We start from the raw sequence: 23409 nt of genomic DNA on the forward strand, positions 1-23409 counted from the left end.
CTTATGGTCACTGGACAGTGTTGTTTTGTTGTCTTGCTTTGTTTTTTAATTTTTACATTTTAATTCCAGTTGCTTAACATAGTGTTATATTAATTTCAGATGTACAATATCATAATTTAACACTTCTATACCAAACCCTGTGCTCGTCATGACAAGTGCACTCCTTAATCCCCATCACCTATTTAACCCATTCCCCTCCTCCGCACAGTTTTTTGTTTGTTTGTTCGTTTTTTACTTCATTACCATTCTGACCCAAGACCTAGTCCTGGTACTCCCGAGAGCCCCACTTGTGCAAGTTCTGAACTCTGGCTACCTATACCTTTTTAGATCTGTGCTTTGTATGGCTGTCCACACCTGATTCTTCACCTAGTTTCTCACAGCCCTTACTTTTTCTACTGAACTCCTCACTCCTCTCCCACAGTTTGCTGGAATCTCTCAGCAGGGTGCTAGGGTCACGGCGGTCTTAATATTTACTGAAGGAAATAAATCAGACTCAGTGCTAACTGTGCCCGGGGGCTAATTTCACCAGACCTTTGAAACCTGCAGCCATTGTTTCTTAAGTCTACTTACTGTGGTCATGGTGTGGAGAATGGACTGGGGAACAGGTGAGGAGAGAGGCAGGCAGGCCAGCTGAAAGGCTATCAGGATGTGCCCTAATGGAAGGGCTACAAAAGGATACCGTCAGCTCCGAAAGGATGGGAATGGAACTTACAGTGTAACAAGGAGAGGCACATTTGAAAACAAGAAATGGAACTATGTGTTACCGATGCTGTGATACCATTCCTGGAAGTACATGCAACGGGGCACAAATCTATTCCCTTTGGAAGGGGGAAAGCAGGACAGCACAAGCCAGGAAAGGCTTCAGAGAGGAAGTGATGCTTGACCTTGAGACCATGCAACAGAGTCTTCCACAAAAAGGGGAGGACAGGAGTAAAAGTACAGGGGCATGAAACGTGTGACATTTTCCGAGAATTCCAAGTAATTTAATATGACCAGAGTAAAGGATTTAAGAATGAGGTTGGCAGTCAGATCACAGAAGGCCTGTTTGCCATTCTGAAGAGTCTGGAATTAATCCTGGAGGGCAGACAACAGGGAGCTATTGAAGGGCTTTAAGGAGGGAAGTAACAGGTTTGAATTTGAGGGGACAAAACATCTTTAGCAGCACCATGGAAGATGGTTTGGAACAAGGCAGGAGCTCTTCTTATGACCCAGGCATCAGGCAATTAATTCTGTTAACCATAATACCCTATTTGTCAGGCAATTTCACTGAGGTATCTGAGAAATAATGCTTTCCTTCCTCACTGATGTAAACACCTCTAACTACAACGATAAAAAAAAAAAAAAAGGTCTTTTTTTTTTTTCTTCTAGACTCTATTGTGTAAACTTAGTTGCACACTCTGATTTAATAAATAGAGTGAGGCTGAATAGCCTTTGGCATCAATCCCAGATACTAAAACAGTGAGAAAACAACAAAACATGGAACGTAGTATCTATCCATAAATCCAATTGTATGGTTAGGGTTATGGAGCACTTTAAGAGTTATGATTTCCCTGGCAAAGTATCAAAAAAACATACCTTTGAAAATTATTCAGAACAGCCATTTGGCATCCAACCATGCTGACAGAATGAAAAATACTGAGTAAATAGCCTACGTGTAGTTCACCATTCTTTAAGTAAAGAAAGGATGTTTTCTAAAGCTTCAGAATGACATCTTTTGTAAAATAAAAACATGGTCATGACAAAAGCCAAGAGAAAACTTCCCAACTCACTTAGAAGACGGGGTCAATCTATTTTTGTAAAAAAGATAAATAGATATATTCTGTCATATAAAAGAATATCTGCAAGCCAGTATGTTCCCGGTGGTCATTTCTGCTCTCCATTCCCTTCTTTTTGTCCTTTGGCGTTTTCTAATTTTCTACAATGACTGTGCATTCCTTCCATAATTAAAAACGGAAAACCTCAGACAGACCAATCATACGATCAGAATGACTTAGGCTGCTGTCTCAGCTTTTAAATTCGAAATCAGCTTTCTGATTCTGAAAAAGATGCGTGTAAGCTGTTTTTGAGGTAGCCTTCTACTATGTTTTGAATGAATATAGGCAAATTTTCTCTCCTCCAGTTTTGAATGGGCTTCAAGGAGCAAAATTTTGATTTTCAAAAATACAAACACTTCCCCTCAAGTATTCATGCCAGTGGAGAAGAATACGGACCCTAGTATCCAAAACTATCATCCGAATTGAAAATACCATTGTACATGTATATTCTATGAGGGTCTATATGCAGCTGTATAATGCTTTTGGCAGATATGCCTTCCGAATTAAATTTTTCTTTAGCTGATATTAACATGACTCTGTGCTTCTACGTGTGGGCTGGCAAATGAAGGGTAACAGAAACAAGTCTAGAATTTAAACTTCGTTGCATATAACCTACAAACTGTACGCTCCACAGACAAATAAAGACTCTCTATGATAAAAATATCCACCACTTTTTCAAAAGCACAGACCCGAAATAGGGCGATGAGAGCATGAAAAATGAAATGCTAACCTCTGCCGTCTGATGCAACGCAGATGGAAAATAGCAAAACGAGACACCTGGATTCCAGAGTCCACTCTAGTCCTTCTTCTCAAAACCCAGCCTTTCATATTCAGAGGACACTCTTCCAAGAGCATCTCCATCTGAAATCATAGCCAGCAAGTATTTCAGAAGAAATATGAAACTTTCATCTCTTAGGGTTAAAGAAAATGGTCTGTCAAATACAGTTGGTGTAACGTATTTCTCCGTCCCGTAACACTTACGAAGGGACTTGCAAAGAGAGATGTGTCGGTGTCATTTGTCTGAAATTAAGCACAGTGAATCTTCCCCACCACTACAAGAATTTAGATCATTTAAAGGAAGAGTTGGGTGTACTATTTATGATTTATATAGATTCTTTTCAGGTCCTCTGAAGCATCGTAACTTTCTTATCATTGAGATTTGGACCACCCCTTCACAAAAACTCCCTCCCCAACCTCATAGGGGAGCACCATTTCTGAAACTGACGCAGCCAGAGTACATGTTTTACAAAATTTTTACACTATTTTTCCCTCCTGTGTCTCTCAAACAATGGAGCTCTTGTGCTTCTCCTACTCTAAATTCTAAGGGAAAAGTCACTGTCACCAACCCTCATCGCCAATCCCCCCATTCTGCTTTCAGAGCTCAAAAGAATCCATGTGGCTAAGAACTGTCAGAGACTGGGAGGACAAAAGACCAACCAGGACTGGCCAGAATTTGTAGCTGGAAGGGGGAGGGGGAAAGGTGGGCATATCACACACACACACACATCCGTGGCTCTTAAGGTCAGCGGATGTCAGAACTGTTGACTTTTTGGTGAGGTGCCAGATTTTGTTGAATCTAGCCCTGGGGGAAAGGGGATCATTGGAGCCAGGCAAGGATTACGGGCCTTGGCTTACAGTGCTGAGCTTTAAGGTTGGGTTTCAGGCCCAAGAAGATGCTTCTGGAAACTTCTCCAAATAAGTTATCTTGGACCACCCTTGTCTACCCCCACCTATTTCCCAACCATGTTAGTCTAGTCTTGCCTACTAGGCGCAACGATCCATTCATCTGTTCTTTCCTACACTTTTCATTCAATAAGCATTTACTGGTGCTGTGTGCCAGACACAGATACAATAATGTGTAAGGCATAGCCCCTGACTGCAGAAGCCTGTCAGAGAGAAGGAACAGAGAGATCTGAAAATAGATGAACACAATTAATAGATTAACAGCTAAAGGTTATGGCCAAGGGTGTATAGGTTGTATCAGGTCATAAGGGAAAGGACCTTGACTTCTCTACCCCATGTATTCCTCTGGTACCATCACCTGTTTGGCCCCTGAACCTGCTACTCACTGGTCTTTCCTTCATAAACCCCTGCCACCATGTCCCTTGGAACATACAATTAGACTTCCCCAGTTTATTGTGACTACATTTCCCAGTATTGTTTACTTGGCCACAAGTTCTCTTCCCACATCTTGGCCCCAACTAAAACCTAGCTTTCTCATAAATGATGCCACTTTCCTCAAGTCTATCCCGTGGAGTCTCATCTTTCTCCCACTTTCCCTAACTCACAGGGTAAGAAAAATGTCAGCACGGCCTCCTGCTCCCCACTGTACTGCTTGATCATTGACTTTATCACTCAACTGACTACCTCTTCTTTGAAATGCATGTGCTTGCTTTATACCATCCTTTCTTTTGAAGGGATGAGGACTCAGCCAAAGCCAAGGGCACATTTCAACTTCGCGTGCTTTTACACCAACCCGAGCCGTATCCGTTCACCTGTGCTCACCCATGTTCAGCAGGCTGCACTCTAGATGGGTTTCTTCTGCTATGTCCAACAGTGCGCACTAAACAAATATTTTTGCCAGAGAGCCTGAAGAGTAAAGTCAGGGAAGACAACAAAATGTGAAACAGAGTACTTGTTCTCTCACAATGTACGCAATGAGCCTGTTTCTTACGGAAAACGGGGATAATAGTAGTACCTACCTCACAGAGTAATTGAGGATTAACTGAAACAATGTATGTAAAGAACTAAGAACAGGGCCAGCTACTCAGCAGACGTTAACAATTACTAATAGTCTGTCCTCCAAATGATATTACATAAAGTCTAAGTAAACATTAAACCATTCTAATGTCCAGTCTAATTGAATTCTTCAAGCTACTTGAGCATGCTGAACACTGACTTGTATTAGTTAATGCTGTAACAAACCTTCTAAAAGGATATAAATATAGGTGTGTGTACGGCTCAAGGTAAGGCGATTTTTCTCCTTGCTGCCCTCCTGATATTATCCTATCAGTCACCGGAGACTTATTTTTGACACTTCATCATCTTTTTAAAGCGATTTTAAAGCTACTTTTAAACCTGAACTACTTTTCAATCTCTCATCCCTTCCTTCCCCTGTGGACTCTACTGCAACACTCCAAATGGTACCTTGGTTCCTAGTTTCTCCTAATTCCAGTACAGTCCTCAGGCTGCCACCAGAATAATTCTTTTTAATGTCAAGTGTCTTGTGAAAAGACCTCCATTATTGCCTATTCCCTGCAAGACAAAGCCTAAAACCCCAGGATACCATACAGGGCCCTTTATTTTATCCTCAACCAATCCCTCCAATTTCATTTCATGTTGTTCCACCTGCTCCCCCTGAACTCCCAACTGCATGGGAATATTCTTCAGTGTTCTTATTACAACATGCCCTTTTGCAAATCTCTGCCTTTCCACATTTCCTCTTCCTCAAAAGCCGGTTTTCCCTGTTCCCAGCCACTTTCTGATCCAGCTCCTTTCTCTACTACGCATTTACATTTATTCACCATACTTATACCCCCCAGTAAAATAAAAGTATCTCAAGTATAGGGAAATGGCTCTTCTCTTTGGCTCCAGAATCAAATGCTCAACAAAAATGTAATGACTGAACTGTGAGCAATCAACAACATTAAAACAATTTCTTTTTAAGAGCTGCAGTTTTAAAATTTCTCCTTAGGTGGAACTGAGTGAAAGGAAAAAATGCAAATGAAACATTCAAACTCAAATCTCAAGGAAAACATGGAAGAGACAGAAGAAGACACATAAAGGCAGCAGTGCAGAATATTCAAAACCTGGAACTTCAAGGTTGTAGGACCATGGCCAGTGGGTATACATAACATATGACTTTATCACCTCCCTTAGAGGTGACAGAAGTCCTCCAATGGCTTAAAAAAATTTTTTTTAATGTTTTTATTTATTTTTGAGACAGAGAGAGACAGAGCATGAGCAGGGGAGGGGCAGAGAGAGGGAGACACAGAATTGGAAGCAGGCTCCAGGCTCTGAGCTGTCAGCACAGAGCCCCACGCGGGGCTCGAACTCACGGACTGTGAGATCCCTCCGACGCTTAACCGTCTGAGCCACCCAGGCGCCCAGAAAGCCTCCAATGGTTTTTAAAGATAAAGCCTCACCCTTAATTGGCACAGAGGCCTCCAAAAATAAACTTGCCTCCATCTACTTACAGCCTCATCTCCCACAACTCTCTCTCCATACTCTCTGAACTTTAGCCACACAGACCTCCTTTCCCAGCTCAGTTTTTGCGCAAGCAAATTTGCCAGTAATGTTCTTTCCCATACTCTCCTACCTTTCAGTATCAGCCCAAGGATTCTTTAAGTTATCCCCATTATATGGTAACAGAGTAGGAGTCCATTTTATCGCGTTATATTTGGAAGGCAACACAGTATAATGCTTTGAAAACGGATGATTGGGTCCTTGGGCATATTTGAACTCTTTTGTCTTGCTTTCCTTGACTATAAAGTTGAGATAACCATAGAGCCTACTTCATAAGATTATTGAAGAGATGAAAGGGGATAATTCACGGAAAGGGCTTAGAATTCTATCGCGAGAAGAGCCCCAATATATGTTGGCAATTATCATCCCTCCTTCGCTCCAGGTCACCCGCCCCACCCCCAGCAGTTCCGCTGCTCCTCTTGCCTAGGAACCACATCAGCCCGATTCATTTCTATATTCTTAGCCTCCGCACAGGGTTCTGAACATAGCAGACCTTCGTTCTATGGTTTTAAAGAATAAACTGGCAAAGCCTCGTGTTCTACTTTTGCCTTTTTCTAGCTGAAACGCTGCAAATTATTCATTGCACCTGTGCCTCGTTTGCCCTCACGAAAAATGTAGTCTCCTCTTCGACGAGGTTTTGTATTCACTAAGGGGATGCATCTACCAAAGCGCACTGCACATCTTCAAATACCGTTACCAACGGTGGATGTTTATCATTAAGCGGAGGTCCGCGTCTTCCCTCCCCTCCGGCACATCTCGTCCCGACCCCACCCTCCCCCCAGCCCACACCCTTACTGCGCCCTTGGCCCCGGGTCCCTCGGGACTTCAGGCGTGGGAGCCTCGGCCCCGCGCGGCTCCCTCCCGGCGCCCCTCGCCCTCCTTCCTTCCTCGCCCGGACGGACGCACTTCCGGCGGATGTGGGGGGGGGGCAACCCCGGAAACGGAAGTGAGCGGTGGGGCCGGCTGACGGTAACGGGGCTGAGAGGCTGTTCACTGAGCAAGTTGAAGATGGTGAGTGAGCCCCCGGGCGACCTGAGTTCCCGGCGGGTTCGGGACCCTGGCCCGGCAGGAACAGGCCGCCTCCCCCTGGCTCGTCCCGGGGTGGCGGCGGCGGCGGGAGGATGAGGCCGGCCTCGGGCGCCATGATCTGTCGAGTCACGGGGTTGGGGGTTTCGTGGCTGTCGTCCGGGCTGGGCTCGGCGCGGGTCCCGCGAGTAGCGCTTGGGCTTCATCCCCTTCGCTTGGTTCTCTTCTCTCGGTGTGCGCCCCCTCGTCCCCAAGTCCCCAGTACCCCCCGGCTCCTTCCTCGTGGTTGGCGCCGAGTTGGCACATCCGAGAGTGCAGCCTGTGATGCGGCGCTGAGGGGCCCCAGAGGGGCGACCCTTGGGGGCCCAGAGCCCTCGAACTCCTCGCCCACCCCCGACCTCGGAACTGCTTTGCGAACAGACCCACAGCTGAAAGTCTCCTTTTCATCTCTTACCTTTACAGACATTTCTGGGGGCTTGTAGTGTGCCAGACGTTGGAGGGGGTAAAAATCAAGGCAGTTGTTACTCCCCGTGTGTCTGTGTCTTTAGTGCATCCCCTCCGCCCTCCACTCCCTTTCCCTCCTTGTAACGTAAAAGTAGTGATGCTTGGGAAAGACTCCTGAACCGCCCTGGCCCCTGATTCTGATACTAGGCCATCTAAATCTAGAAAGCTTGTGTTGGTAATATTGCTGATTATTGTGAAGATGTTGTATAAACTCTCTGCGGTGTAACTAGTGATACTTTTCATAGATTTGGTTTTGTCTGCTGCTTTAGCAGAAACATCGGGTGCCTATCCTGATGTTGTACAGAAGGAAATTGGGGGGAATGGTAATAGTAGAACCCAGAGATCAGAATTCTCCTTTTCTTTGTGCATAGAAGAAGCTTTCCTTCTGTTACTTTACAATAAAGCAATGTGGGAGGAGGAGAGTGTTCCTTTCCTGGTGGGAAAGTACCAGGAGATACATTTGGTAAGGTAGAATCATACCACTCTGGTCCTGGCAAGAGTTCAGGTGCCTGGGAGGATAAGTAAATGGGGCCAGAGACATTGTATGCCTTGATCATAGTCACGTAGTAGGTTAGAGACAGGCCACACTGCATAGATTCCAGATTCGTTTCCTGATCAACCTTGACTTCTGTGTTGGGGAACCTGTTGTGTAGGTTCTTGAGTTCCAGGATGAGGATATTGGGCTTTGTTTTTCAGACTGGACATTGGTGAATCGGTGAAAGGTTTTTTTGTGTTTTTTTTTTTTGTTTGTTTGTTTGTTTTTTTTTTTTTAACAGGTTGGTGGGGAAGATTATATGTGTTAGGAAAACCTTGAGATGCAGAATTGGAAAGTGGAAGAGTCTAGAGACAGCAGTACCCAGCAGAGTGCTGTTAAGGTTACCCAGGTGTGAGGTCTTGAAGTAGGGCGGTAGATTGAAGAAACCCTGGACAGGATAAAGTACCTGACCAAATAAAATACACGGGTGAACCCAACAGTCGACATAAAACGCTGGTTTCTCGGAGTAGCTTCTCCTAGAGTAGTGTAAGGCTGCTCACCAAGCTACCTGTAGCTGTTGTACATTTTTCTGCAGAATTACAGGGTTATTGTATGTGAGCAACACGTGATTAAAAGTTAGCTCTTGTGTGTTCCCTGTTGTAACATTTATTGCATTTTATTTGCTTGTCTAATTTATCTTCGTTAGACTCAACCCTGGGGAAGGTGTACATTCAGCATCTACCAGAACACCTGACACATAATGGGTGTTTAATAAATCACCTGCTGATTATTAAATGGTTTTTATATTTAAATATAGTTATTGAATTTTTTTGATTAAATGTTTTATAGCATAGATGTGATTAAATGTTTTATAGCATAGATGTGATAATACAGTAGTGCCCAATGTACTGGGAGTCTTCGGTTTTGTTTACATTATGCCGATTAGATTTATTTTTCGTAGGGTGTACCCTCTTTCAGAAACCAAATACTTTCTCAACGTCCCTTTTTTTCTTAGCTTCTGTGACTTCATTCTTGTAGCCGTTCTATTCATTCTTAACCCCGTTTCCTTGTGCTTTTTTATTTTTTCAGGAATAGTGGTTTCCAGGATTCTGCCCTCGACTTTTTTTCATTCTGTGCTAATCATTCCAACCTAGGGGAAGAATCTTTCCGATGAAAGTAATTCTGATCGTGCCAGAACCTTCAGAGGCTCTCTCAATTTCAGAATAAAACCTGAATCTCTTCGCATGTTCGAGCCTTTTTTTCATTTTGCCGGCCTGCCTTTACCTCTGCCTCACTGAGACATGGAGTTAGCTGCTCATCTCAAACTACTTGTAGCGTATTCATTTATGTCTCTTTTTTTTTTTTTTTTAACGTTTATTTATTTTTGAGACAGAGAGAGACAGAGCATGAACGGGGGAGGGGCAGAGAGAGAGGGAGACACAGAATCTGAGACAGGCTCCGGGCTCTGAGCTGTCAGCACAGAACCTGATGCGGGGCTCGAACTCACAGACTGCGAGATCATGACCTGAGCGGAAGTCGGACGCTTAACCGACTGAGCCACCCAGGCGCCCCTATGTCTCTTTCTTTTACCCGTGTTCTTTTGTCCGAGAATGCCTTTCAATATGACAGTATTCAGAGATCAACTCCGGGATCCTATCTACTCCCAAGTTTGATATTATTTAGTGTACCATGTATAATCACCCTACCGTAATGCTAAGTCTCATCATAATTGTCTAGACTATGGGCTCTTTGAGGGCAGAGACTTTATTTTTTTGTTTAGTGCTTAAACAGAGTTTTTTACATAAATGTTCAGTGTAAGTTTTAAAAAGCTTTTTGTATTTAATGGTGTTTTTGGTTGTGTTGTAGAATGCCAGAGGACTTGGATCTCAGCTAAAGGACAGTATTCCAGTTACTGAACTTTCAGCAAGTGGACCTTTTGAAAGTCATGATCTTCTTCGAAAAGGGTATATGGGTGGGGGGGAGGGGTGGAATTGTGACTTTGACTTTGTTGTAATAAAATGTTCCTGTGAATTCTTTTTCACAGTATTCTTTAAATATTTTGATAGGCCATAAATATATATTTAATTTGGGACATAGCAAGTAATATACCTTAGACTGGGTGAGTGTGGGCATGGATGTTTTTTGTTTTTCTTTAATTTTTATTTAATTTACTTCTTTAATTTATATCCAAGTTAGCTAGCATATAGTGCAACAGTGATTTCAGGAGTAGATTCCTTAATGCCCCTTCCCATTTAGCCCATCCCCCCTCCCACAACGTCTCCAGTAACCCTCTGTTTGTTCTCCATATTTAAGAGTCTCTTGGGGCGCCTGGGTGGCTCAGTCGGCTAAGCGTCCGACTTCAGCTCAGGGCACGATCTTGCAGTGCATGAGTTCGAGCCCCACGTCGGGCTCTGTGCTGACAGCTCAGAGCCTGGGGCCTGTTTCAGATTCTGTGTCTCCCTCTCTCTCTGACCCTCCCCCGTTCATGCTCTATCTCTCTCTGTCTCAAAAATAAATAAATGTTAAAAAAAAAAAAAATAAGAGTCTCTTATGTTTTGTCCCCCTCCCTGTTTTTATATTATTTTTGCTTCCCTTCCCTTGTGTTCATCTGTTTTGTATCTTAGAGTCCTCATATAAGTGAAGTCCTGTGATATTTATCTCTCTCTGACTGACTTTGCTTACTGTAATACCCCCTAGTTCCATCACTAGTGATCCATGGCCAGATTTCATTCTTTTTGATTGCCGAGTAATACTCCAGTGTGTGTGTGTGAGTGTGTGTGTTTGTGTACCACATCTTCTTTATCCATTCAGTGGATGTTTTCTGTAATGAAGAAATGTTTTAACGGTAGTGGGTTCCCAGGTTAGGGCCTCCTTCTAGGAGCTGTCACCCACGAGCATGATTTGCTAGGATTCTCCTTTTTGCTACTGCTAACTTGGAAAGCCGTTGTGTCCTTATCTTATTTCCTACTGGAGTAATTCTCTGGGAGACACTAGAACACAGCAGATACAGCATTAACTCTGGACTAGGCCGCCTGGGTTTTGATCCGCTCTTTACTAGATGTATGACTTTGAGCAGGTTACTTAATTGCTCTATTTCTCAGAGTCTTTATATGTGAAATAGGGCTGTTAATAGTATAAATCTTATTTTGAGGAATAAATGAGTTAGTACATGAAAAATAGAACAGTCCCTGACATTAGTAAGTTCCCAGTAAGTGTTAGCCGTTGTTATTTTTCTTCTCTACCCTCAGTGCACAGTTGTACCCTTGATTTCTTCCATGTTTCTATATGTTTAGGTCTCGATTTCTAGTACTTCTTGGCAGGTTGCCTTTCTGCTTAATCCAATAAGAGTAGCATCTGAATTTTGAATTCTATATGTAACTTTAAGATATTTAGGTCTTGCTATAACAGAATGTTGTTCTAATACTGGTGTCTGGGGACAGATAGGATGCCTTGTTATTATTGTCTTTCCATTTTATAGTGAAAGATGCAGTTTATAGTCTTTGGAATTAGAGAATATAATTTGATTTATGGCATAGTGTAATCAAATTCACGAGCTAGTCAGTAACCAAGTTCTGATGATTTGTTATTTATTTATTTTCACATAAAATGCTCCTTTTTCTTCCTGGTTAGACTATAAGATTGCTGTGGACAGAACCATTTTCAAATTCCACTTGTAGGATACTTCTGTACAAAGACAGTATTCAGTAAATGGTTGTTGCAGGATTTCTGTGGCTTCTTTCAGCTTTCAAATCCTGTTTTGGCAATAAGAATAGTTATCTTTATATATCTAGAGTGATAAAGACCAGTGGTCTGGTTCTAGCAGCGTGTGACCTTACATACTAGGTGTTCAGTAAATGTGAAACACATTGTTCAACATGTATTATTAAAGATACGTTAAATATTGAATATGTATTGGACCTAAACAGAAGGGGTTTAGATATTTTGTATAGTAAAGGAAGCACGTCATCAAATAATAGTAGTTTTAAACATACTTTATTAAATTTCTTCTAGATAATAGGGCATCGTTCAAAGACTGTTTTTTGAAGGGCTCTCCCTAGTTAATTGACTACTAGTATCTATAATTGGTACATTTTAAAATAGTTATATAGTAGATTTGACTTTTTTCCTCTTAATGTTATATAACTCGTTATAATTCATTATGTTACAATTCATAGTTATATGAATTTTAACACATGTATCAGTTTCTGTAACCACTGTCACAGTCAGGACGCAGAGTGTCATCGTCCCCCAAAAGTCCCTTGTGGCATTCTGTTATAGATAAACGTATTGATAGATGTGATTTTGAGCTTTAGGGATTGAGTGATTTATCATCTACCTTTTAAATGTTTATTTTCAGCCTGCCTTGTGTGAAAAATGAACTTTTGCCCAGTCATCCTCTTGAATTATCAGAAAAAAATGTAAGTATGTTACTTGTATTTTTACTTTTCTTCTCTAGTAGAAGAATGGTTTTAGTAATACTTATGTGGTTTCATTTATTAGGACATTTTTGATTTTGAGCATTTGACCATGAAGAATATGAGGACTTATTTTCAGTATCCTTGTAGAGTAGGCTTCAAATTATCATTATACTGCTTCACTAAAGCTCTACACATTCCTTCTTTTGTCTTTTTTATGGATGTTTCTTTTTTTTTCTTTTTTAAATTTTACCTAGGCTCCACGCCCAGCCTGGGGCTTGAACTCATGACCCTGAGATTAAGAGTCGCATGCTCTACCAGCTGAGCCAGGTGCCCCTTTATGGACATTTCTGACAGCCAATCCACCATTCCTCTCATAATATTTCCTCATTTGATGATCCTGTTTTCTTTCATATTTTTCCTCTGCCATTTTTGCTATCGATCTCCAAATCCTCATCTCTAGCCTTGACCTCTTTCTCAAGCCCTGCACCTCCAAGGTACTGAGGGACATATCCTCTTATGTGGTATAGTAGGTACATAGATGAATATGACATAATCCCCATCCTGGAGGGGCTGAGAATTTAACGGGAGGACAGGCAGTGGATAGGGGCTATATGAAATGCTATAGAGGACGAAGACGGAGCGACCACTTGTGCATATGGCTAGTGGAAGGCTTCAGAGAGCAGACATTTGAATAGTTTTAGATCAGTCACTCCCAAAGCGGGTATAGCCTGGATGGATGTTGTAAGGCAGCTTACAGGGTTTCTAAACACACGTTCAGAGCAAGAATAAAGAGGTGTCTTATTACTTCAGGAAGATGGTGCAATGTTATTATTAATAAGATGGGGCTCACTCAGATCAAGGGAGGAGACAGTCTCACTTTCCCAAGTATTATTTGGAATATTGGTTCACTTCTGGGCAATACATGTTAAGAGAAACTTGGACAAATCTGAATGAGACTGGCCCAGATGAAGAGTTAAAAAATCATACAGTTGTTTTGAGACTCAGCTTCTATCTGCCACCTCTGTGTAGTCTCCTTAATCACTTAGCCAGGTAGTGGGAGTCTCTTGAAATTCTCTGGCACTTTCTGTTATAAATCCTTCAGCACAGGTTGTGTAATTGAACTATCTAGGTTTGAATTCTTGGTACCATACTTAGCAGCTAAGTGAACTTGGGCAAGTTTCTTAATTTCTCTTTAAGTCTTAGTTTCTTCATCTGTATAATGGAGTTAGTAATAGCCCATGACTTGGCACGTGCTGACTTAAAGTAGCTCTCCGTGATTGGGAGCTATAGTAACGATAGGGAAGATGGCCATCGTTATTCATACCAGTGGTTCTCAACTAGGAATGATTTTGCCTCCTCCAGGGGACGTTTGAAAAGGTCTAATTGTCACAAGTGGTTGGGGAAGAAGGATCTTCGGTAGTGGCGTCAGTTGGACGGAGGCCAGGGATGCTGCTAAACCTCTTACAGTGTACAGGACTGTCCCCGTGCACCACGACAGATAATTGTGTAGCCCAAGATGTCAGTAGCTCCAGGGGTTGAGAAGTCCTGATCTGTATGTGATGTTTTCCCAGTTCGATCGTACAACCTTCTCCGTGGTAGACTGGTTGTCATACTTTGCCACGCAGCCTAATTCTAATTTTGCATGTGGTTGTTAGTGGTTAAGTATATGTTGACTGATAATTGCAGTTTGACAGCATATCATAAGGTGGATACATTCGTCAAAGTTTATAAAATTGAATCTTTTACATAAAACTGTATTTACTTAATTCAGTATTTAAAGGAAACCCTTCAGTGAGAACTTCAGATTATATACCCATAATGAAATGTTGCATATTTTCTCTAAGGACCGTCTGTTAAAATTTTGCACTCCAGCTACAGTAGTTAAAAACCATATTGCTTCATATCCTTTAGACTTCATGTATATGGCCCCAGGTTGTGTCTCAGTGGGCACTAATCTCTCAGTAAGTATTTGATTAAAATTCCTTAGCCTGCCCCTGCCATGACTTAAAATCTTATCAAGAGAATGTAGTATAATAAAAAATGATCACACAGGTCACTTTACCTTACTATAGTTAACTTACACAGACCTTTGTAGCAGTCTGTCTGCAAATCATATCCGCTACCCCTAAGAGCCATTTTAGGAAACTGTATGATTAGAATCCATGAATGGAGTTGATTCATTTTGCCTGAAGTACATTAAATTGTACAAGTTTTTTACAAGTAATATCAATGTTTAGTAAAAATATGATTCCAGAAAAAAAAAAATTCCTTATTAGCACCCAGTGCAAACTGGACAGACTTTAGAGTTTTGGATCCCTACCCCCCAGGAATCTACTACTCCAAAGAGTGGAGTTTAAACATTATAGCCTAATTAACAGGGTGGTATAATGGGTGTGATTATTTCTTTTGTGAAATCCTTTGAATTGTATATTTTCATACTGAGAAATTCACCATTTTTGTCACTTTTATGTAACTATTTCTGGATCTCAGGTTATTTATACCTTTCTGTGTCTTACCAGTTTTGCGGTAATTCTAATCAAAAGCACTGAAATGTTTTGTAAATGTATTTTTGCAATGTGAAAAACATTCTTTATCTAAAGTTTTGTAAATCCAAGTTTTAGGGGTAATTTTATGTTAGTGAAGTACCCTATACCTGCATGCTGGATAAAACAGACGTACGTACTCTAAACTTTATTTTATTGACAAAAGTGTTTTGTTTTTATTTCAGTTATGGATAGTAAAATGCTTTGTCTAAGTGTTGTGTTATACATGTATCAATGAAGTTTTGAAAGCAGAGTGTTGAGTGTAACCTTTCAACTTCCATTGTTGTCCTGTGTAGTTCCAGCTCAACCAAGATAAAATGAATTTTTCCACACTGAGAAACATCCAGGGTCTGTTTGCTCCACTCAAATTACAAATGGAATTCAAGGCAGTGCAGCAGGTGAGTTTGTGCATGTCAGCTGTGATACATTCCACCTGGGTGTTGCTATGGACCGGAAGGACTCTTCCCTAGTCATAGCCCTATAAACCTTACTTTCTCTTCTCTACAGCCTATTCTACTTTGTCCCCTTTTAGGATAGGACCCCGAGTCCTACTTTATACAGAAAAAAAAGAAGACATTAAGCGGAAGACTTCAAATTTAAGAGCTCAGTGCCAAAACTTACCTGCATCTGCTTTCATGTTTTTCTTTTTGGAGGGTTACATTGAATTTGAAATGCCTCTAGAAATATCCACGTGTGGTGCGTGGCAGGCAGTTTGCATATAGCTGGGTACCCCTGTTGCTAAAGAATAAGATCTTTAGAAATGTCCTTCCCGGTGTAAGAACTGTCCTCGACCTGTGTTCTAGGTTCTGCCCTCTCACACCACGTCAGAGAATTCCCTTTTCGTGGATCCTTTCTGTAGCTGATGTCTTCATCCTCTCCGTCTACTTGCTCAGACTCCTCGGCAGTGTTTATGTGCATCCCGACCTTTTCTGTCTTTAAAAACAACCCAAATGTTGTATCAGTCCCTTTATAGCAACTTCTCGCTCACTAAATGTGCTTTTGCCAGGTTAGTGTCTTAGACTTGCCTCTGTTTGCTGCGTATGTGCCTTTGCCTCTTGTCCACTCAACCCACCGTTTCCTGGCTTCCATCACCAGTGAAACTGCTCCTGAACAGTGTGGACGTCTGGATACCCTCCTTTTGCTTGGTCTCCCTGTGGTGTGTAATACCGATGACTCCTTCCTTCTTCCCCTGGCTTTTAGGACACCACACTTTTCCTGATACTCCTTCCTGTCTGAAATCGCCTTCTCAGGTATTTCTGTGTAGGTTCCTTTTGCTTTTTTCTTCTGCATCTTGCAATACCGGGTTTGTTAGTTCCCGTCTCCAGTCCTCTTCTCATCCTATTATTTCCTACCTATTCCTGTGACTTTAGGTATCATGTATATGTTGATGACTCCCAAGTTTTAATTCTCATGAGCTGTAAACCTGTAGGCTTCTCCAGTTGTAAGTCCCACGGGCACTTCACATTTCACATGTGTGAGTACAGAAGAATTCCTTATGCCGCACATACTCTGTGTCACGTGTGACTAGGTTGCCACCTAAGGCAGCAATTGCAGCATTAACCTTGGTTATCTCAAGCGGCACCTGTCCCCACCCGCCACCCTGCCTCCCACCGTCCAGTCAATTACATGTTGACACCATCGCTTCTGCATTGGTTTTGATCCCCTACTGTGCTTCGTCTGGATCAGTGCGACGACACCCACCCCTGCTGCCCTCCAGTCCATCGTACATGCTGTAGCCACGTAATTTTTGTAAAATACAGAGTTGATTGTGGCACTCCCCTCACTTTGCCCTCAGAATAATACCCTGACTCTGTAACGTGGCTGTGCTCCTGAACTGCCTCTCTTTGTTCTTCAGTGTACTTCGTAGCCTCCTGAAACTACTTTCAGCGTCCTAGTTTTTTTTCTGGCCTTTTGGCATTTGCACGTGTTCTTCCTACTACTGTGTCTTTTTCAATAAATTCTGTTAATGCCAGCAACTGTGTTGGCTGAGTCGTCCTGGAAGCTGTTTTAGAACTTTTTTCCAAGGATCAAGCTCCGAAAGAGCATGTGTGGCTCTAACAGTAACCTGGATGTGAATCTTGGCTCCACTGCCTACCAGTCTTAAGAACTTAAACAAGTTAGAGACCTTTCTGAGCCCCAGATCTTGTGTTTGTTTTTAATGTGAAATGGAGTTAACAGGAACAACACTGTCAGGTTATTAGGGTAACTCTGAAGATTAAATACAACATATGTTTGGCACAGAATTGTTCGTTTCCCTTTTATTTTCCTGCTACTCAGATTCCAGTTACATATTGCTCATATTTTGGGCCTAAACTTTTAATTCCATTTAATCCAAAAATCGTCGTCCAGAGTTCTGTCCCCCGCCCCGCCTTTTTCCCTTATCCTTGTGCTGTTGTGGTTCTTGCTTATTGGGATATGTAACAACTGCCTGCTCCTTCCTGCTTTTGGTGCTTTCTCAGGACTGTGTCTGATCAAACTGTACCTACCAGACCCCTTACTCTCTGATTTAACTTACCATTAAAGTCCATTTTTGTCTCTTCCTCTGTCTTCCCTACTTTCCTTTAAAAAACAAAAACAAACAAACAAAAAATACATACATACATACATTTGTCAACCTAGAGATTTTTTCATCCTAAATTCTATAAGCCATTAGTAATTAAAAATAGTTTTAGTCGGTTATATTTTCTTGGGGGAGATAATCTTAACGCCCTGAGATTTCAAAGTCATGATTACTTTAAAATACTGGTATCGTATGGTCACGGACCATCACTCTTGGTATTCTTGTGTTAATATCCAAACTAATCTTACGACTAACAGAGAACACAAAACTTGAAAATTTGGTTTGCTTATATAAAAGTTCATCGAATACCAAGTATGTGCCAACGACTATACTATATACATATTTTACACCACACCGTTCCGCCAGTTTGAGAGGAAGGTGATAGAATCCTGTTTCCCAGATGAGGAAACCGAGAGTGAGACAGAGCAGGTACTTCTACGAAGCCAAAGTAATGGTGAGTCCTAAAACAGTCTGCATCCAGATACCACTGGCTCTACAACCCGTGCTTTCTCTGCTACGCTTACAAACCAGGGTGCAGATCCTATGCTTGATACTTTACTTGAAGGGGCGCCTGGGTGGCTCAGTCGGTTAAGCATTCGACTCTTGATTTCAGCTCAGGTCACGATGGCACGGTTTGTGAGTTCAAGCCCTGTGTCAGGCTCTGTGCTGACAGCACGGAGCCTGCTTGGGATTCTCTGTCTCTCGCTCTCTCTCTGCCCTTCTCCTGCTCTCTCTCTGTCTCAAAATAAATAAACCTTAAAAAAAAAAAAGTTAAAAAAAATACGGTACTTGAAAAAAGTAGATACTGCTAGTTCAGAATGGTATTGTGGGTTTTTTTGTTTTGTTTTGTTTTAAAGTTCATTCATTTATTTTGAGAGCGAGAGTGGGAGAGGGAGGGAGGGAGAATCCAAGCAGGCTCTGCACTGCCAGCACGGAGCCCAATGTGGGGCTCGAACTCATGAACCATGAGATTATGATCTGAGCCAAAATCAAGAGCGGGGGGCTTAGCCTACTCAGCCACCCCAGTGCCTGATGTTACTGTGTTTTTCAAAGACCTCACCAGTGACTTTGACCTTCCTTTCTGGTTACCAGTACTGTTTTAAAGGGCCATAACTTACATTTTTACTATGAGCAATATGAAACAACATACAGAGTGAAGTCATCAGTTTGCTAAGTAGAGTAGTACTCTTACTAAGCTGGAATTTCTTCGGGAGTTTGATCATCCCACCTTTATTTGGAACTAGATTATGGCGTTAGGCTCTGGGATTTTTGCACGTCGTCATGTGTATGATAGAAGCAAAGCCCCAAAATATGTGCAAACCTGATGGGATTATTAAGTGTTAATAAAAACTCTAATTTTCAGGGTCTTTACATATTTTGAGTAAAGTTTTGAGGAATTTTAAAAAATTTGGTTTGGGTGTAAAATATGAACTGCTGTTTGGTTTTTTTCCCCCACTGGTTAAACTGTTTATTTAGTTTTGTGAATTTTACAAATAAAGAATGAAGAGCAAGAAGTTAGATTATTTATTGTCCCCCCCCCCCCCCCCTTTGGTTTTCTCTAATCTTGCCCTTTCATATTTTTCCTGAAGGTTCAGCGTCTTCCATTTCTTCCAAGCTCAAACCTTTCACTGGATATTTTGAGGGGTAATGATGAGACTATTGGATTTGAAGATATTCTTAATGGTAAGTGTCATTCAGCACCTTTTTATGGAGCCCTAATAATGTACAAGGCAATGGTAGCAAACAAAACCCACAGCGTCCTGTCCTCATCCATATGGCCCTTACAGCTCATTGGATTCACTTGTGTTCATTCATTGCAATGAGACAAAATTTAATGGTAATAACTGTTCTTTAACTGGTTTTTAAAGGTGAAAGTTCTTTGTGGAGTTTCAAGGTTATAGTTACTGCCAATCAACTAATGATAGTCTTTCATTTCATGTCCTGCAGACATAGACTAATGTGTGAGTCTAACATAGTATTGTTAGGGTAGCTTGAACAATGATTGTTGTTTCAGTATTTAAAATATTTGTGGGACACGACTAGTTTTTAAAAGAACTAGAAAAAATAAGAGAATTTTTCCTTAAAAATTGCCTCCCACCCGCAAAGAATTTTTGTGCTACTATAGGTGGTGAATAGGAAAGAAGAATCTGTCATTTTTAACAAAATTCCTTGGATAATTGTATCATGTATGAGATAAATGACTTTTAAGTAAGAACAATACATGCAGCATCCCCTGTTTTTTTGCTTCTGAGGAAGATAAACAAATATAATTCTGTCTAGTGTTGTTTTTCTCGTTTTGCCCCGGCGGTTCAGGAGAAACAGAAAAAACCCAACAGGATTAAATTATACTAGTTTTGCTTGGCTGCTAATGTCCGGTGAGGAAATGCTGTGGACACAACAGAAGTCTAGTGAGCCTGCCCTTCGAGAATCTTTCCTGAGGGAACTTTTTGAATGCAGGAAAACCTGGAATCCCTAAGCTTTTTACATTGAACTTACACCTCATTTTAAATTAGCAAGGTGATAGTTCATGTCTGTATGTTTCTATCTTGCATTTTAAATTAGTTATAAGAACACATTTCCTTAAAAATCACCTCCTGTAAGTTTGTGTGAAGAAAGTGAGAGATGCTTATTGAGCATTTACTCAGTTATATATTTACTATGTATCAGGCACTGAGCTAGGGTCTGAATCTACAATGGTAAAAAAACAAACTGTGCTTTCTAAGGCAGGAGGTAAACGTTCAACAGTTAAACACAGACATATAATTGCAAATTGTGATAAATTCTAGGAATAAAAAGGGATAGGGGTATAGTTTGTTGTTGAGTAGGAGAGAGAGGCACTTTTGGGAATATGACACATAACCTGATTCCTAGAAGATGTGTGAATTAGTTGATACAGTAGAGGTAGAAGCAGTGTGTTCAGGGTCTGTAACCTGAGAGAACAGCTGAAGAACTCTGATGTTGTCCTGTCTAGAAGCTAACAGGTTAGCCTGCCATGGTTTCATGAATCCGGGCAGAAGACAAGATTCCTAGAGACCACAGTTTATTACTACGAGCAGTAGTAGTAGCTGGAGTGTCAGCTTTCTGGTTGGTTCCCTGAGCCCCAGCTCCCACGGAGCAGCCAGAAGAAGGTCAGGTGATGCTGCATATGTTATGTATTTTATTACAGGTAGAGGAACCCCCAGGTGAGGGCATCTGAATCTTTTACAATAGGCAGTAAGGCTTCCTGTTCTGTGCTCCAGAGGAGACACGATCTTTGTCTTCTTCTTAGTCTGTTCACTTTAGTAACAACTTTGGACAGAGAGCCTAGAACAAAGGCAGGCAGTGTATCCAAGGCTTACAGAAGCGTGAGAGACGCATGGAGAATTGTCTCAACACACATAAGAGTGTGTTAAGAAGACCTATGTGACTGGAGGGTTTTGAGTTCAGTGTTGGAAGTGATGAAGTTTTGCTTGCTCATCAGGGAGTACTTGGCCAAGAAAATTCTGCACATTTTACGAGGAAGGGAAGGGAATATGAGGAGGGCAGTAGTAAAGTCAAAACAAGACTTTTAATGCTGAAAGGGATTTCTGTTTACTCTGGTTCCCTCACTGGACGGTGGTTAAACAGCCTGATGGAGAGGCTCAGTCCTCCCTCATGGTCTCACAGCAGGCGTTGGAGTCACAGGCCATCGCCCTGCTTATGTGGCGTGCTGTTTTCTGGTGGAAGTGACTTATTTAATAAGCATGTACTTTATTAAACTCAAAGCTTAAAACGGTTTAAAAGAAAGTCGTCATTATACAAATTAACGTATTCTTTAACAATTTAAAACATTACAGCTGAAACTCAAGTCCTCCATGATTACCCCCAAACCCATTTCTCTTTTATTCTTCATTTACTTGCTATTTATATTTAGTGTATTTCCTTCCAGACTTTTTCCTGTATGTCTTCATACAGATATATATATATAACCAGAAATATTTGGCATTGCTTAGTGTTTTGTTTTTTTTTTTTTTTTAATCTTTTTCAACGTTTTTTATTTATTTTTGGGACAGAGAGAGACAGAGCATGAACGGGGGAGGGGCAGAGAGAGAGGGAGACACAGAATCGGAAACAGGCTCCAGGCTCCGAGCCATCAGCCCAGAGCCTGACGCGGGGCTCGAACTCACGGACCGCGAGATCGTGACCTGGCTGAAGTCGGACGCTTAACCGACTGCGCCACCCAGGCGCCCCTTGTTTTGTTTTTTTAACACAACAGGTATACTGGGTCTATCTTAACGGTATGCGTGATACCTCAGTGCATTTATTGATGGTTGCTTATCTTTTTTCACTTACTCACGTGAAACAGTGCTGTAGGCAAACATCTTTGCCTATCCTTTGTACTCATGTGCAGGCATTTTTTTTTATAAGTTTAGATTTTGAATGCCTGTTACATACATGGCAGTTTACTCTGTTATTAATAATTACAGCAGCGTCAGTTGTTGTTAAGGCTGCTTTATGGTGCGATGAGTGCAGAGAGTATATAGATGACCGAACCGATGTGACACAGTAACCTCTAGTCTCTTAGGAGATCCAGCGAGGAAACATCCAGACCTGTAATCATTATTTTAATGTGGGTGGTTATTTATTTTTACAAACTGATTTTACAGTCTAGTTCATTGGGTTTTTTTATCCTGTTTGTGGAGTAGGGGACAGAAATGGAAAAAGGCTTTGTTATTTTGCAACTTACTGTTAGTATTAATTTTAAAAGCTCTTCTAGGTGTATTGTATGGTTAAAATAAGTCTTTTGTCTGACTCATCTCTAAAAATGAGTGAAGATTTTAAAAATTTTGTTGGTCTAGGATTCTGATTTATGTTTGTGTATGTAAGTACAAAGCAATAGAAATAAAGCGTTTTTGCAAACTAGATTAAGAGACTGCTCAATTTCTCGATTAAAGATTGTTTCTGGGAAGCCTCTGGAAAACTTCAGAGCTTTGAAAAAGAAGAACGTTTTCAGTCTGTTGTTGTTTTTGTTTGTTTGTTTGTTTGTTTGTTTTACAGTCAACTGTATTGAGGTATAATTGACATACAATAGAATGCTCTCATTTTAAGTGTATATTCTGTGAATTTTAGCAAATGTGTACTGCTGTGTAAGTGTCCCCCAGTCAAGATATAAAATGTTTATCACCCCAGAAAGTTTGCTTGCTCCTTTTGCAGTCAGTCCCTCACCTTTGGCCCCAGGCAACTGCTCGTCTGTCTTCTTTCATGTTAGTTTTGCCTGTTCTAGATTTTCATGTGAGTGGAATCATTGAATTTATCTTTTTCTGAGAATCTTTAATATGTTTGTTTTTGTTTGTTTTCAGACCCGTCACAAAGTGAACTAATGGGAGAGCCACACTTGATGGTGGAATATAAACTGGGTTTACTGTAATCTCTTGTGCTGTGCATGAAAATAGAGGGGCTGCATCTTGTTTATAGTCCTCTTTTTACTATAATTTGATGTACACGACATTAAAAGTACTGACATCTGAGAATTCTTGCCTAAATAGTATCTGTGATCATTTGAAATTATTTGGGTCTTTGGTTTATTGCCATGTGACAGTTGAAAGCACTAAAGGGAGATGATTTTAAAACTCCCAATTTATATGAAAACAGTAGCCTTCTATGTCTTTAAAAAAATGTTGCTAATGAGTATTTTAAAACTGTCTACAGGTCTACAGTGCAACCTGTTGTTTGGGTATTCCATAAATTTGGTTCTGAAACCATTATCAGCATTTGAGTCTGCAACCTTCATAGTAATGTCTTTCAGAATAAACATCTGTAATTGATTTTAGTGGCAACACTTCAAATTAAGTACAAAGCAAGGTAT

The 23409-nt window shown here is 41.2% G+C and overlaps 1 protein-coding gene across 1 annotated transcript; it reads left to right on the plus strand.

Moving 5' to 3' along the window:
* Positions 1 to 6959: 6959 nt before the first annotated feature.
* LOC122221629 (proteasome maturation protein) lies at positions 6960 to 23089 on the plus strand. Its single transcript, XM_042941082.1, has 6 exons — positions 6960 to 7070; positions 9931 to 10028; positions 12422 to 12482; positions 15322 to 15423; positions 19175 to 19268; positions 22904 to 23089. Exons 1-6 carry the CDS (start codon positions 6975 to 6977, stop codon positions 22969 to 22971), a joined length of 519 nt encoding a protein of 172 aa, XP_042797016.1. The 5' UTR covers positions 6960 to 6974; the 3' UTR covers positions 22972 to 23089.
* Positions 23090 to 23409: the final 320 nt, after the last annotated feature.

The sequence above is a fragment of the Panthera leo genome, chromosome A1 (assembly GCF_018350215.1).
Source record: "Panthera leo isolate Ple1 chromosome A1, P.leo_Ple1_pat1.1, whole genome shotgun sequence".
Classification (NCBI taxonomy): domain Eukaryota; kingdom Metazoa; phylum Chordata; class Mammalia; order Carnivora; family Felidae; genus Panthera; species Panthera leo.